We start from the raw sequence: 16,441 nt of genomic DNA, 5'->3' as shown, positions 1-16,441 counted from the left end.
GGGAAGTCAGGAGTGATGGATTCTGTCTGTCATTTTCTGCCTAACTTTGGCTAAATCACATCTCCCCATGCCTCAGTTTATCTATCTGTATAACAAGGTTATGTTCATAGTGACTTTCCTTTGGTTGGTATTTTGAAGAACCTTCAATAAAAGATGCTGCACAGTCTGATCATAGTTACTGGTGAGATTTACTGATATGTGATCCATTTGCGACAGTCCACTATACCTTCAGAAGTGTTCAAGTTTCCTCTCAGTTGTCTCCTCCAGATCTGTCTCTCTACTATTTACCCAGTTATCCTGGGCATTTACAAGATGTTAGCCCCAAAGGAGATCTAGGCATTATCCCTTGTTTTCTTGCTAATCCACTACATTTTTAAAATATACACAAATACACAGAATAGGCAATTCCTCTCTGACTCAGCACAGAGCCCAAAAGTTCTCATCTCCCTTTGGGAAGGTCCCTTAATTACTGTTTTCTCCTAAAGCTGGATAATTAGTAGAGAAGCTGAGACAGGCTTGTCTCCACCCTGTTTTCACTCAAATGCTGGTTCTTCCTTAGAGGCCAAGTAAATCCCACTGGAACGTCGCAGAGCTATATTATAAATGGTGAAAATCCCTGTGCTGGTTCTTGGCATTGGATATTGCTATAGATGCTGCAGTGAGAGAGGCGTGGGACACGGCTACCTGAGGGGGATTCCTAGCGAGGACACTTCCCATTCAGAATTCACAGGTACCCATCTCTTGCTGAGAAGCTCACCTGCTCCACAAACCTAGTGCAACATGGGAATGATGGGTTAGAGAGCAAGTCTGTGGTCCTTTCACTGTGGTCCTTTCACAGCATCACTGGTCAAAATGTCACTATTTTCTGTGCACCCCTGCCCAACCCAGCTGATGGCCTCCAGCACCAAAGTGGCTGCATTTCATTGGCACAGGGGATCCTTCAGGATGCAAGGTTTTAAGAGATGTACAGTACAAGGCCATATTCTGAGGCTGGGACACATACTTTGCTGAGACCCCACTGAAGCAAAACGCCCCTTGGAATAAGAACTGAGTAAAGACTTCAGGCGCCAGCTGTGTGTTAATACACAGACACCGTCACCTCCTCGCTGAACAATTATAAGAATTTTTCAACATAGGTAAGACATATTTTCTCCAAGCTTCATCTGATAAATTGGCTGAGCTGTTATGCCATAAACTTTCAACAGACAATTCAGCCAGAAGCAGACACCCAGCATGGGAAATATCAGTCTAAATACCTAAAATTTGACAAACTTCCCAGCAATTGAAAATTAAGTCTTCTTATTGATGTGTGTCTTAGTCATTGAAGACTAAGGGCTATCCACAGTTTCACTGTCGTCCTCTTCTTACAGTTAGGAAGTTTTTCCTAAAATTTATTTGAAATCTGTTATGGTGGAAGTTTGAAACAATTGCTTCTTGTCCTGGCCTCTGTGGTAAGACAGAACCGCTTTCCTCCACCTCTTTATGGCAGCCTTTCAAGTGTTTGAAGAATGTTATCACATCCTCACTTGATCTCCTCTTCTCCGCACTAAACATAACCAGTTCCATCCACCTTTGGTCGTATGGTTTGTAGTCCATCCCTTTAGTCATCTTTGTCACTCACCTCTGGATCCTTTCCAGTTTCTATACATCCTTCCCATGCACTGGTGGCCATAACTGTACACAGTACTCCAGCTGAGACCAAATCAGTCCTTCACAGAGGAATACTATCACATACCATGACTTGCAGGCTATGCCTCTGCTAATACAATCTAATGTTGCATTTGCCTATTTTGAAACAACAACAAAATCCAAACATCACTCTAACCCTGGTGTAGACATGAAGATGTAGACTTAAGAACTCTTCCATCCACCTCGCTACCGCTTCCCGGGGAGGTGGATTATCTATGTTGATGGAAGGAGCCCTGTCTTTGGTGTAAGTAGTGTCTACACAGAAGCACCAAGGCAGCGCTGCTATAGCATTTTCATTGTAGATAAGTCTTCAGGCAGATTTTGCAATAAAGCACTCAGCCTGGATCTGCCTACATGGAGAGCTGGAGAGTCCACCACTTCCCTTCTCAGTTTATTCCAATGGTTAATCACCCTCAGTGCTGAACACGTGGTCATTATTTCCAGCCGGAATTTGTCCATGTTCAGCTTCCATCCATTTGGCCTTGCTTTGCCTTTCTCCTCTAGATTACACAGCCCATTGCTATCCACAGTTATCTCCCAATGAAAGTGTCTGCTTTATCAGGTTTTTTTTATAAGTTAAATAGATGAAATCCTTCAAGTTTTTCATGGTCCGGCTTTTTCTTCAGCCTCCAATTATTTTTGTGGCTCTTTTCAGCCCCCTCTCCAATTTTTCAACATCCTTTTAAAATGCGGACCCCAAAAATGGATGCAATTGGTTTCACTAGTGCCATGTGCAGAGGTAAGATCCTTCCCCTGCTCCATCTCACCACTCCCTGTTTATATATCCAAGGATCATATCAGTCCTTTTGGCCACAGCAGCACACTGGGAGCTCACAATGAGTTGGTTTTACACATTGACATCTAAATCCTGTTCAGGATCCGTGCATTGCATAATACAGTGTCCAAGACTGTGGGTCAGGCTTGCATTTCCTGTTACGAGAGGATAAGTTTGCATTTCACTGTACTGAAACTTTTCTTTTTCATGGGACACTCTTACCAATGCTCCAGATCAATCGGTGTGCCTTCCCTGTCCTCATTTTCACCCTCTGCCAATCTTTGGGTCATCTGAAGAATTTTATCTGCAGTGATTTTCTATGTCCTCTCAGATCATTGATGAAAATATTGAATAGCATTGATCCTAGAACTGATCCTGCAGAACCCCACTAGAAACAGCCCCATTCAGTGATAATGACCTGTTAGCAATTGATTTCTCAGATCTGTCAGTTCACCGGTTTTATTCCATTTGATATGTGCGCTACTGGTACTGTAGAGTGTTTATTTTATCTCAGTGTTTCCCCCGAATGAATCAAATGCCTCAGGAAAAGCAAAGCTTATTGCATCTGCACGGTTCCCTTGATCAGCAAAATCTGTGCTCTGTTAAAGGGTGAAATCAGGTTTATTTGACAAGACTGGGTTTGCCTAAACCCTGTTGTGAATGGCATTACCTGTACTATAGAATGTTTTTCTTGCACTAATTCCATACCAGCTTTTCCATATTTCCGAACCTTCTCAAATCTTTTTTTTAACAGTATCTTAATTATTTTAATGCTTTACATGAAAAAAGGAATTTCCCTAAAATTTTCTAGGATTTCTTTTGTTCTTAATATACTTAATAACCTCCTTTTTGTGATCCTCAGCCCTGCCAGTTATGGATTTTCCCCTGATGCCTTCAACATCCCTTCTCAGTTTTCATAACTTCTGATATTTGTTGTTGGCTATTTTCCCTTTTCCACATTGATATACATTTATCTTCCCCACCCTAATTACAGCCTTCACTTGGCAAATGGACCAGCTTTTTAGCCAAAGTTTTTCACCTTCTTGACTGAGGAATCCTGACTTTTTTCTCTATCTAATTATCTCTGTTAAAAACACTCTCAATTTTCATTCCCATTTTTTGTCTAACAATTTCCTTCCAATCAGTTTTGATGATAGTTTTCCTCAGCTTTGGGGAATTAGAACTTTAGAAGCACTGGGTGTCTATAGAAACTACAGATTTGATGCTCTCTGTCCATTTTAATGTAATCAGATTCATTCCTTATTTTGCTGTCCTCGATCATTTGCCCCTTTGTTTGTCTCTTCTCTAAACAGCCTCAGTCTGTCCACATTCGGCAGCATCCCCATTCTCAGAGCCTGTCTTGGAAGTCCCCTTTTCATTTGCTATATCCTTTATAGAGACTGGCTGACCAAACCTGAGCACATGTCCAGAGCTGGTTACTCTCCATTCCATTCCTCAGGCATCCAAACATTGTCTTTGTTTTGGCTGCTGCTGTGAATGACCAGGTGTTTCACTGGAGCTGCTATCAATGATGCTGAGGTCTTTTCTCTAAGTTGTTTTCTAGTTGGGATGTTTCCCCAGCACGTCTTCGCAGAGGTTTGGGGTTTTTTCTACTCTCATATTTTAAGCAAACAGATGAAAGGGGAACTCCCTATAGCATGGATTCTCTAGCCTGGCTTTCATTGAATTAAGGAACAATGATTGATAGCCTATATCCACACTCATGTTTCCTGTTGGTCACTCTTAAGGTTTCCCCCACTATGACGTGCAATAATTATTGATGCATGGAGCATCATAACATATTGAATTAGCATAGCAATGTTCAGTTGTTCACAATTCATTTATTTAAATAATGAGACTGTCATTTCTCAGTGTATAAAGAGCAACCAATCTACTTCACCCACAAGAACAGCCTCCAGTAGTGTATGTAGCGTTTTATATTAACATTGTCTCTCCATCCAGGCATTTGTACTTCAACTATCACCCTGGACCCTGGTCACATACAGGAAGTCAGGGGAACCTACGGTGCATGCTGGAGACACCATTCTGCCTCAGAGTTGGACATCTTCCCTACTCCATGTCAGATTCCAACACAACCGACTTCACCAACCCCTCCACCTTCATCCTGCTGGGCATTCCTGGCCTGGAGGTGGCCCACATCTGGCTCTCCATCCCCTTCTGCACCATGTATGCTATAGCCATCCTGGGGAACTTTTCCATCCTGTTCATTGTGAAGTGGGAGTCGAGCGTCCATGAGCCCATGTATTATTTCCTCTGCATGCTGGCTGTCAGCGACCTTGTCCTGTCCACAGCCACTATGCCAAAAATGTTGAATATATTCTGGTTCAATTCCAGGGAGATCGATTTCAGTGCCTGCCTCACCCAGATGTACTTCATTCACTGCTTCTCAGCAATGGAGTCTGGGATCTTAGTGGCCTTAGCTTTGGATCGCTACGTGGCCATCTGCCATCTTCTGAGATATTCCACCATCCTGACAAATTCTGTTGTGGCCAAGATCGGCCTGGCATTGGTTCTGCGCAGCAGCATACTTGCATTACCCTATCCCTTCCTAGTGAGGCGGTGGCCATATTGCAGAACCAACATCATCCCCCACTCTTACTGTGAGCACATAGCAGTGGTGAAGCTGGCCTGCGCTGACACCCGTCTCAGTAGTTACTACGGCCTCTTTATTCTATTCTCTGTGATCGGTCTGGATGTTTTTTTTTATCACCTTTTCATATATCCAGATCCTCAAGGTAATCTTCAGCCTCCTCACAAAGGATGCCCAGCTAAAGACTTTTGGGACCTGCGGCTCCCATCTTTGCGCCATCTTGGTTTTTTACATCCCAGATTTCTTCTCTTCCATCACGCATCGGTTTGGACATAATGTGCCCCTGCATGTCCTCATTCTCATGGCTAATGTGTACCTTTTGGTGCCCCCCTTGTTACACCTCATCATCTATGGTGTGAGGACCAAACACATCCGGGACAGGCTGCTCCAGCTCTTTTCTCATAAAGGAACCTAAAAGTTTCCCCAGGTGATATGGGTATCAGGCCAAGCTCCGTGTAGAGCTGCATGGTGATATGGCGCTGGCCCTTATCCCTGAATCACTCACTGGGCAGTCAGAGAGACATTAAATCCTTTCCTGACCTCATTTTGCTGTGTCAGCATGATAAGCTGGGGAATCAGTTTATGTACAGTTCAGTGGGTTGCCACCTTTTTAATTTCTGGAAGCTGGACCCCTAGAACCATGACCTTTAGACTGACTCTTCTGCCAAGTCTCTGCACCAGCTGTACTTCTTCCCTGCAAACACCCCACCTTTGTCCCTTGCTCCTCTCTTCCCCTCCCCTTGTTAGTTGCTGGATCATTTTAATCTCCTTTCCATGAACACCTATGTTCTTTTTCTTTTTCTGCTGCCTGAAAACTGAATAGCTTGAATTCTGAAATTTTCTGTTTTCTCTCATCTTGTTGCTTTTCTGTCCCTACTTCCCTTTCTCAAATGAGGAAATATAAAAGGAAAAAAATGATGACCTATTTAATCGCCAGCCACCAAACTTAAAATCTCTGCATAAGTGTATGAAGTTCAAATTTCACTCAGAACAACAAGGTGTGCATTTCACACTGTTCTTAATGCCAATGTGATGGACTTCGTGAGGATACAATCTGGAACTGGGGCACAGCTGATCCCTCTAGCATATCAGTCTGGACCCCTCCCCTCTCAGGCTATGAGAAGCTTCAGACGCCTACTATATTTTAGGAATTACCGCAGGAACAAACGCATTTGAAATGTAGGTACATGCATAAAAATATGGTGGTCATATTCAACAAACAGTAACTTTTCCATTGACACCTCATATGACATATTTTGTACAAGATTTGTTGCAATTACATAACAGTGGTTAATATGGGAATGCCAGTGTGTTGTTTTGGGGTACAGAGTGTCAAAGCAATATATCTACCAAATGATATCATCTGGTCCAGTGCTCAAAGCAGGACCAACTCTACCTAAATCGTCCCAACCAGGGATTTGTCGAACCAGGACTTAAAAACCTTAAACAATGGAGATTCCACCATTTCCCTAGGTAACCTGTTCAAGTACTTGAACACTCTCCTAGTGAAATAGTTTTTCCTACTATCCAACCTAGACCTCTCCCATTGCAACTTGAGCTCAATGCTTCTTGTTCTGTCATCTGTCACCATTGAAACCAGCCAAGCTCTAGCTTCTTTGGAAACCTCCTTCAGGTAGTTGAAGGCTGCTATGAAATCTTCCCTCACTCTTCTCTAGACCAAATTAGTTCCCTCAACCTCTCCTCGTAAGTCATGTGTGCCAGTCCCCTAATCATTGTATTGTCCTCCACTAGACAATCTCCAATTTGTCCACATCCTTCCTGTAGTGGGGGGCCACCAAACTGGATACAATACTAGTTCTTTTTGGAACCTCATTATAGTCTTGTCCATCACAACATCCTGTGGCAAATAGTTCCAGATATTGACTATGAGTTGTCTGAAAAAATACTTCCTTTCATTTGTTTTAACCTGTTTTAAACCTGCTTCCTATTATTGGGTGATGCCTAGTTCTTGTGTTATGAGAAGGAGTAAATAACACTTCCTTATTCATTTTGTTTACACCTTTCAGGACTTTATAGACCACTCTCATACCCCCTATCCTTACTCATCTGTTTTCCAAGCTGACAACTCCCAGCCTTTTCATCTCACCTTATATGGAAATTGTTTGATATCCCTAATCATTTCTGTTGCCCTTTCTGTATCTTTTCCAATTCCAATATATCTTTTTTGAGATGGAGCAACCAGATCTGCATGCAGTATTGAATATGTGGGCATAGCATAGGTATAGATAGAGGCAATATATTTTCCATCTTATTATCTCTCCCTTTTCTAATGATTCCCAACACTCTGTTAGCTTTTTGGACTGCTTCTGCACATTGAGTGGATGTTTTTGGAGAACTATCCTCAATGACTTCAGTATCTTTCTTGAATGATAGCAGGTAATGTAGACACCATAATTTTTATGTATAGTTGGAAGGATGTTTTCCAATGTGCATTACTTTTCATTTTGTCGATATTGAATTGTATCTGCCATTTTGCTGCCCAGTCATACAGGTCTGAGAGACCCTTTTGTAGCTCTTCTCAGTCTACCTGGCACTTTACTATCTTGAATAGTTTTGTATCATCAGCAAATTTTACCACCTCACTGTTTACTAGGGCTGTCAAGTAATTTTTTTTTCAACCCTGGAGCATTCACTGGGATATGGTCAGAGCCCTCTAAGGTGTCCAAGGGCCAACTCCTGAAGCCCCTGACTCCTCCTCCGGTTGGAGTCTATGTCTCTGATGCAGCCATCACTCTGCTACCAGACTCCCCTGTCTGGCCCTTGTGCCTCTGTCCTACTCCAGCTTCCTCTGGATCATCCAGCCCCTATGATTTTAAAGGGCTGGACAGGTAACTCCTCTCTCTCTTCCATTTCTGGTGAGTTTCCATTCCTTCCATGCCCATTCCTTTGCAGAAAAGGTGGAGAAAACTGTTTTTTTTATCTAGAAATGCAGTTACTCCCTTCTTCTGTTTAGGCGAGATCTCGTTAGGGCTGATAGCCTTTAATGACCAATTTATATATACACAGATGCCTCCCTCCTGCCCTTTAGTACAAAGAGGGTGAGTGAAGAGTAGAGGAAAATCCCAAAGAAATAAGGATACAGATTGTTGATACAATCAAATGTGAATTAAATGGATTAAAATTTTGGCCCAATGTGGCAATCAAAAAAAGGGAAAAGAATGTTGGTATTTTTTTTATATATAATTGGAGATATACACCAGTCTCCTAGAACTGGAAGGGGCTTTGAAATGTCTTTGAGTCCAATTCCCTGCCTTCACTACCAGGACCAGTTTTTGCCCCAGATCCCTAAGTTGCCCCCTTAAGGAGTGAACTTATAACTCTGGGTTTAGCAGGCTAATACTCAAACCACTGAGCTATCCCTCCCTCCCATCTATTCCATCATGTAGAAAGGATAGATAATAGGACAGAAAATATTGTATTGCCTCTATACAGGTCTATACTATGCCCACATATTGAATCCTGAATGCAGATCTGGTCACCCCATCCTAAAAAAAGATATGTTGGAATTGGAAAAGGTATAGAGAAGGGCAACAATTTATTAGAGGTATTAAACGTATGAGGAGAGGTGAAAAAGATTGGGACATTTCAATTTGGAAAAGAGAGTACTCAGGGGGTATGAGGTATCAGGTATCCCTCCCTATTCTGAACCCAGGGTACAGATGTGGGGACCTGCATGAAAGCCCCCCTAAGCTTATATTTCACCAGCTTAGGTTAAAACTTCCCCAATGCACAAATTCCTTTCCTTGTCCTTGGACAATGTTACAGCCACTACCAAGTGATTAAACAAACATTCAGGGAGGGGCTACTTGGAGCCCTGCTCCCCCCAAATATCCCTCCAATCCCCTTCACCCCCTTTCTTGGGGGGAGGGTTGAGAATAATATACCAACCAATAGGTTAACAAAGTGAGCACAGACCAAATCCCTGTTTTTTAGGACACTGAAAATCAATCAGGTTCTTAAAAGAAGAATTTTATTAAAAAAAGTAAAAGAATCACACCTGCAAAATCAGGATGGAAGATAACTTTACAGGGTAAATAAAAGCATTTTAAACCCAGAGGATTCTTTTCTTTTTTTTTCTTTTTTTTTTTTAAATAAAATTCTTCTTTTAAGAACCTGGTTGATTCTGTACCTCTGCGCAGGAGGAATAATATGTTACTGCATACATAAAAGATGTTACCCTTCTGTCATGGTATAATTCCCCACTCTGAACCTTAGCGTCCAAAAGATGGGGTACCAGCATGAATTCCTCTAAGCTCAATTACCAGCTTAGAACCTGTAGCGCTGCCACCAACCAGGAGTTCCAGTGCCTGGTACACTCTGGTCCCCACAAAACCTTGCCCGGGGACTCCCAAGACCCAGTCCCTCTGGATCTTAACACAAGGAAAGTAAACCCTTTCCCTCACCTTTGCCTCTCCCAGGCTTCCCCTCCCTGGATTGCCCTGGAAGATCACTGTGATTCAAACTCCTTGAACCTTAAAACAGAGAGGAAAATCCACCTTCCCCCCTCCTTCTCTCTTCCCCCTCCCAGACTCTCCCTGAGAGAGAAAGTAATCCTAACACAGAGAGAAATTAGCCTCTCTCTCCCCCTTCCCTTCTCTCTCCCCACCAATTCCCTGGTGGATCCAGATCCAGTCCCCTGAGGTCTCATCAGAATAAAAAAAAATCAGGTTCTTAAACAAGAAAAGCTTTTAATTAAAGAAAGAAAAAATAATAAAAAATTATCTTTGTAAATGTAAGATGGAATATGTTATAGGATCTTTCAGCTACAGACACTGAGAATACCCTCCCAGCCTAAGTATACAAGTACAAATTAAAATCCTTTCGGCAAAATACAAATTTGAACTCCTTCCAGCCAAATACACATTTGCAAATAAAGAAAACAAACATAACCTAACTCGCTTTATCTACCTAGTACTCATTATTCTGAACTTATAAGAGCCTGTATCGGAGAGATTGGAGAGAAACCTGGTTGCACGTCTGGTCCCTTTGAGCCCTCAGAGTGAACAACAACCAAAAACTAACAGCACACACAAAACTTCCCTCCCTCAAGATTTGAAAGTATCCTGTCCCCTGATTGGTCCTCTGGTCAGGTGACAACCAGGCTCACCGATTTTGTTAACCTTTTACAGCTAAAAGAGATATGAAGTACTTCTGTTCTATTAACTCTTACTTATCTGTTTATGACACCTTCCCCTTATATTTATAACAGAGGAAGATCTATAATATCATGACAAGTGTGGGGAAATTGAATAAAGAAATGTTATGTACTCCTTCAAATAACACAAGAACTACTTTTTACCCAATGAAATTAATAGGGAGCAGATCTAAAGCAAACAAAAAGAATTATTTATTCACAATCAACCTGTGGAACTCTTGGCTGGCGGAAGTTATGAAGGCCAAAAGGATAACACGGTTAAAGTAAAATTAGTTCATGGAGTATAGGTAAATCAATAACTATTAGCCACGATAGCCAGGAATTTTGTCACTAGCCTCTGTTTGCCAGAAGCTGGGAGTGGGTGACAGGGCATGAATCACTTGATTATTACCTGTTCTGTTCATACGCTCTGAAACACATGACATAGATCATGGTCAGAAGACAGGATCCTGGGCTGGATGGATCATTGTCTTTACCCAGTATAGTCTTCTTATATAGAGCCCATATGTATCTGCCCCATGCTGTAACCCGCTCTCCTCCCAAAGCTGAGATAGAAACCAGGAAGCTTGATGGGGTCTTTCTCTCCACAGAGTTAGTAACAAAGTAAGAATATACTGTGATATTGCACTCCATATGTTTTATGGAAATATGCTTATGAAAGTGAATATGATGTAATTGGAATATGCTTTATGGAAAAGGTCTCTTGTAAGGTATCATAACAAAGGTTATAACCTACTCAAAATTTTCATCCTATTGGTATGTATCATTTTTGTATCTGAAGCTAGAAATATGAAGTATAACTCTGAGGTCCTATTATTCTCTTGCAAATTGGGGGCCATTAATGATGGTTTAGAATCTTGATGGCTCCCATTGACCCAGACAATTGGTTGTAAATTGCTTATTTATCTGCAAACTTTCCTGTGTACATGTGGGCCAGCCCAGGAAAAATGTAGACTAGGGGGTCTTACAGTGACATGTGACCATGTCACATGATACTGGAATCAGTCTTAATCCTTTTACTTTTTCATTGATGAGGCGAGGGTGGGGACGAGCACAGACAAAAGATTCCCACCTTGTGCCAAAGCTATAAAAAGGGGTGGAGCAGGACAAAGGAGGCGCCAGTCATGAGAAAACACCTGGTTACCACTGGAGATGTCTGCTGGATCTAACAGAGACTGTACCAGGGGAAAGGAATGGTCCCAGACTAGGAAGAAGGCTGGTCTGTGAAGGAAAATTATTGGAACATCTTTGAGGGTAAGATATTTCCTCTAATCAGTTTCTTAATGTATTAGATTTAGATTTGCCTGTTTTTGCTTTATTTTGCTTTTTTGACTTACTTTCTTCTGTCTCTTATTACTTGAAACCACTTAAATACTACCTTTTACTTAATAAAATCACTTTTGTATATTAATAAACCCAGAGTAAGTGATTAATACCTGGGGGAACAAACAGCTATGCATATATCTCTATCAGTGTTATAAAGGGCCGACAATTTATGAATTTATCCTGTATAAGCATTATACAGAGTGAAACAGATTTATTCAGGGTTTGGATCCCATTGGAAGCTGGGTGTCTGGGTGCTGGAAACAGGTAACTTGTTGAGCTGTTCCCAGTTAAGTCTGCAGCTTTGGGGGTGTGGCCTAGGCCCTGGGTCTGTGTTGCAGCAGGCTGGCGTGTCTGGTTCAACAAGACAGGGTTCTGCAAATCCCAAACTGCCAGGGAAGACTGGCTCAGAGGTAATTTCAGCACATCAGGTGACAGTTTCAGGAGGATCTCTGTGACTGATCCCGTCACATATATATTAACATTTTAATCCTGAACGGTGTCCCCTATATGACTTCCCACAAGATGTCACTAAATGTTTGTATTAGAGCTGAGTGGCTCTATATTTACTTTTCTTTCTTTTATATAGGAATTAAATACTTTTCTACTGACACAAAACTAGACAGTTAAAGTGGCAACACCTACAAAATTAGAAATGGCTCCCGTACATCTGGGAGTGGGGAGAGTGGAGGTGAAAACAATACAGTGACTGACAAGGGGAGGGGAAGAGAGAAGCGAGCAACTGAAGTGGGGCCTTTGTGGGGAAGAGGCACAGCAGGGAAGAAGCCTTGATGGAAGAGCCAGGGCAAGGGGTGGTTGCAGAGGTCCAGGTTCCGGCAATTAAAAAGGGACAAACCAGTGAATTATATATACATCGGCTGATTCCCCAGATTGCCATGATGGCACAGCATAATAAATTCATAAAAGGGTTTCATGTTTCTCTCACTGTCCAGGAATTGATTCAGGAAAGATGGCCTAGCACCATATTACCAGCCATCTCTGCACAGAGCCTGAGTACCAAGATAAAAAATTTAGGTCCCTTTACGAGTAAAGGGCTTGAGCAGTCTGTCCCGGATCTGTTTTGTCCTCACCCCATAGATGATGGGGTGAAGCAAGGGGGGCACAAGAAGGTACACATTGGCAATGAGAATAAGGACATGTAGGGGCACTTTGTGGTCAAACCGGTGTGTGAGAGAGGAGAAGAATTCTGGAAGGTAGAAAGATAATATGCAACAAAGGTGGGAAACGCAGGTCCCAAAAGTTTTCAGCCGGGAGTCCTTTGTGGGGAGGCTGAAGATGGTCCTGAGGATTTGGATATAGGACACGATGATAAAAGGCACATCCAGACCAATCACAGAGAATACCACAAAGAAGCCATAGTAACTACTGACGTGGGTATCGGTGCAGGCCAGCTTCGCCACAGCAATCTGATCACAGTAGGAGTGGGGGATGATGTTGGTTCTGCAATATGGCCACCACCTCACTAGGAACGGATAAGGCAATGCAAGTATGCTGCCTCGCAGCAGCACAGCCAGGCCAATCTTGGCCACAACAAAATTTGTGAGGGTGGTGGAATGTCTCAGGGGATCACAGATGGCCACGTAGCGATCCAAAGCCAACGCCACCAAGATCCCAGACTCCATCGCTGAGAAGCAGTGAATGAAGTACATCTGGGTGAGGCAGGCACTGAAATTGATCTCTCTGGAATTGAACCAGAAGTTACTCAGCATTTTGGGCACAGTGGCCATGGACAGGACCAGGTCGGTGATGGCCAGCATGCAGAGGAAATAGTACATGGGGACATGGAGGCTCGGCTCCATACTCACAATGAACAGGATGGTGCAGTTCCCCAAGATGGCTATGATGTACATGGTGCAGAAGGGGATGGAGATCCAGACATGGGCAGCCTCCAGGCCAGGAATGCCCTGCAGAATGAAGGTGGAGGGGTTGGTGAAGTTGGTTGTGTTGGAATTTAACATGGAGTAGGGGAGAAGGTGTTCAACTCTGAGGCAGAATGGTGTCTCCTGCATATACCATACGTTCCCCTGATTTCCTGTACGTGCCCAGGGTCTAAGGTGATGATCACAGTTCAAATGCCTGAATGGAGATACAATATTAATATAAGACTCTACATGCACTACTGGAGGCTGTTTTCATGGATGAAGCAGGCTGGCTGCTCTTCACACACTGAGAAATGACATTTTCATAATTCAGGGAAATGAATTATGAACAACTTTCCCTTCTAATGCCAAGTCAATATTTTATAATACTCCGTGCATCAATAATTCCTACATGTCAGGGTGGAGGAACCTTAAGAGGCAGCAGCAGGAAACACAAGTGTGGATACTGGTTATCCATCATTGTTCCTTAATGTAATGAAACCCCGGCTAGAAAATTCACGTTGTAGGGAGTTACACATTTATCTGATTTCTCAACATCTGAAAGTGGAAACAAATCCAAACCTTTTAAAGACATGTGCCAAGGGTAAACATCCCATCTAGAACATACCTCTTGGAAAAGACCTGGGCATGATAGATAGCAGCTCAACTGAAACACCTTCTCAGTCACAGCAGAGGGAAATGAAACACAATCTTTGCATTCCGAAGGAATGGGATAGAGAATAAACTCCTCTGGATATGTTCTGCTCTGGTCACCTGGTCACCTATATATAAATGATACAACAAATATAATGGGGATTTCCAAGACAGGCATGGGAATGGAGAACAGACTGAAAAGTCGGGAACTGTTTAGTTTAGAGAAGAGACAAACAAGGAGGCATATGGTGGAGGGGTGGGAAATAGGTAAGCAACTGATTCCATTCAAATAGACAAACAGAGAAGAGTTCTCAACTAATACTATTTATAGACACTAAGTGCTTCAAAATATCTAGTTTCCAAAAGCTGAGGAAAATTATCAGCAAAACTTATTGGGATGAAAAATTGAGACAAAAAAATTTGAATAAAAATTGGGAGATTATCAGATAGCAAAAAATCACAATTCCACAGTCAAGAAGGGTAAAAACCCAGTTCAGCTGCAAAGTGAAGGTTGAAATTCTGGGTGAGGGGAAACTATATAACAAATGTGAACAAGGGGAGATAAATAGCCTGCAATATAAATTGGCAGATATGAAAATCAAAAAGTGACTTTAAAGACATCAGTTAAATATCCCTGGTTGGCAAATTGGAGGCTGGAGAAAATGTCGGAATGTGAGAGACTTGAAGGGTTTCCTCTCTTTAACTTATAAAAATATTATCAAGCAGACACTTCCATGGAGAGAAGCCTGTGCATAGTAATGGCCTCTGTAATCTAGAGGAGAAAGGCAAAACAAGGCCCAATGGGTGGAAGCTGGATGTGGACAAATTCCAGCTGGAAATAATGGCCAATCTTGAGCACTGAGGGTGGTTAACCATTGGAACAAACTGAGAAGGGAAGTGGTGGATTCTCCAATGCTCCATGTCAGCAGATCCAGACCGAATGCTTTATTGTAAAATCTGCCTAAAGGCTTGTCTACAATTAAAACGTTATAGCAACGCTGCCTTAGTGTTTCTGTGTAGACACTACTTACACCATAGGCAGGGTTTCTTTCATAAGCATAGTGTCATAGGTTTCACCCCCACTCTGGACTTTAGGGTACACATATGAGGACCTGCATGTATACTTCCAAGCTTAACTGCCAGCTTAGATCTGGTTTTGCTGCCACCACTCCCAAATACTGACTCCCTTCTCTGGATAGTCTTGAGAGACTCCTCCACCAAGTCCCTAGTGAACACTGATCCAAATCCCTTGGATCTTAAAACAAGAAAGAATTACTCTTTTCCCCTCCCTTTGCCCCCCCACCAATTCCTGGTGAGTCCAGATTCAATTCCCTTGGATCTAAAAAACAGGGGGAAAAATCAATCAAGTTCTTAAAAAGAAGGCTTTTAACTAAAGAAAAGAAAGGTAAAAAAAAAAAAACCTCTGGGAGACAGCATACAAGCTGATCTCACAGACAACAGATTTAAAACACAGGATGTTCCCCTGGGCAAAACCCTTAGTACACACAAGAATACCCAAATTTGATTATTCTCCTAATTGCACAAAGACAAGTTACAAAAGAAAATAAACATAAACCTATTTATCTCTTTCTAAAACTTACAACTCTAATAAGAGGCTGGTTCCTTGATCTTTTTCACTCCGGCTGAAATTGAAACTGATTAAACAAAGGAAAACTTCCTCTCTTCCTTTTGAAACATCTTGTTCCCCCATTGGTTCCTCTGGTCAGGTGTTAGCTAGGCTGGGTAAACTTCTTAATCCTTTACAGGTAAAAGAGACATTAATCCTTAACTATCTGTTTATGACACATAGGTAATCCACTTACCCAAGAGGTGATATCTAGGTGGATGTAAGAATTCTTCCCCCTACCTTCTCATGAAAAAGATGACAAAATGGTGGAATACAAACATTCTAAGCAAAGACAGAAAGAAATGGGTATGTTAAGTTTAGAGAATGGAGAATGAGAGAGGCTATGATAGCAGTCTTCAAATACTTCAAAAGGTTGCCATAAAGAGCTGGAAGAAAGTTGAGGGAAGGAGAAGAGGCAATGTGTTAAAACTCCAGCATAGCAGATTTAAATTAAATCGCATGAAAAATTTCCTAACTGTAAGAAGAGGAGGACAATGGAGCAGGTGGCCAAGGTAGTTGTGGTAGTCAGGGTAGTCATGAAAGCTCCTTGAATAGAGGTTTTCCAAGGAAGTGTGGATAGCCATCAGTCTCTGATCACTAAGACACAACAAATCCTACATCTTGGCAGAGGGATAGACTAGATGACTCTTCAGGTCCCTTCTAACCCTGTGGTCCTATGATTCTGTGATGTAAAATCCTAGTGCAG

The 16,441-nt window shown here is 42.2% G+C and overlaps 1 protein-coding gene and 1 pseudogene across 1 annotated transcript; one reads left to right on the top strand and one right to left on the bottom strand.

The window, feature by feature from the left end:
• Nucleotides 1-4,535: 4,535 nt before the first annotated feature.
• On the top strand, nucleotides 4,536-5,490 carry LOC115641970 (annotated as a pseudogene).
• A 7,115-nt stretch (nucleotides 5,491-12,605) lies between these two features.
• On the bottom strand, nucleotides 12,606-13,553 carry LOC115641999 (olfactory receptor 52K1-like). Its single transcript, XM_030545330.1, has one exon. The coding sequence runs from the start codon at nucleotides 13,551-13,553 to the stop codon at nucleotides 12,606-12,608; it is 948 nt and encodes a 315-aa protein (XP_030401190.1).
• Between the last annotated feature and the right edge of the window lie 2,888 nt (nucleotides 13,554-16,441).

This window comes from Gopherus evgoodei, unplaced genomic scaffold, assembly GCF_007399415.2.
Source record: "Gopherus evgoodei ecotype Sinaloan lineage unplaced genomic scaffold, rGopEvg1_v1.p scaffold_36_arrow_ctg1, whole genome shotgun sequence".
NCBI lineage: Eukaryota > Metazoa > Chordata > Testudines > Testudinidae > Gopherus > Gopherus evgoodei.
This window is presented reverse-complemented; position numbering and strand designations above follow the sequence as displayed.

Bases quoted from the DNA above. Each gene is read 5' to 3' on its own strand.
- LOC115641999 (XM_030545330.1), bottom strand. From the start codon at position 13,553: ATGTTAAATTCCAACACAACCAACTTCACCAACCCCTCCACCTTCATT.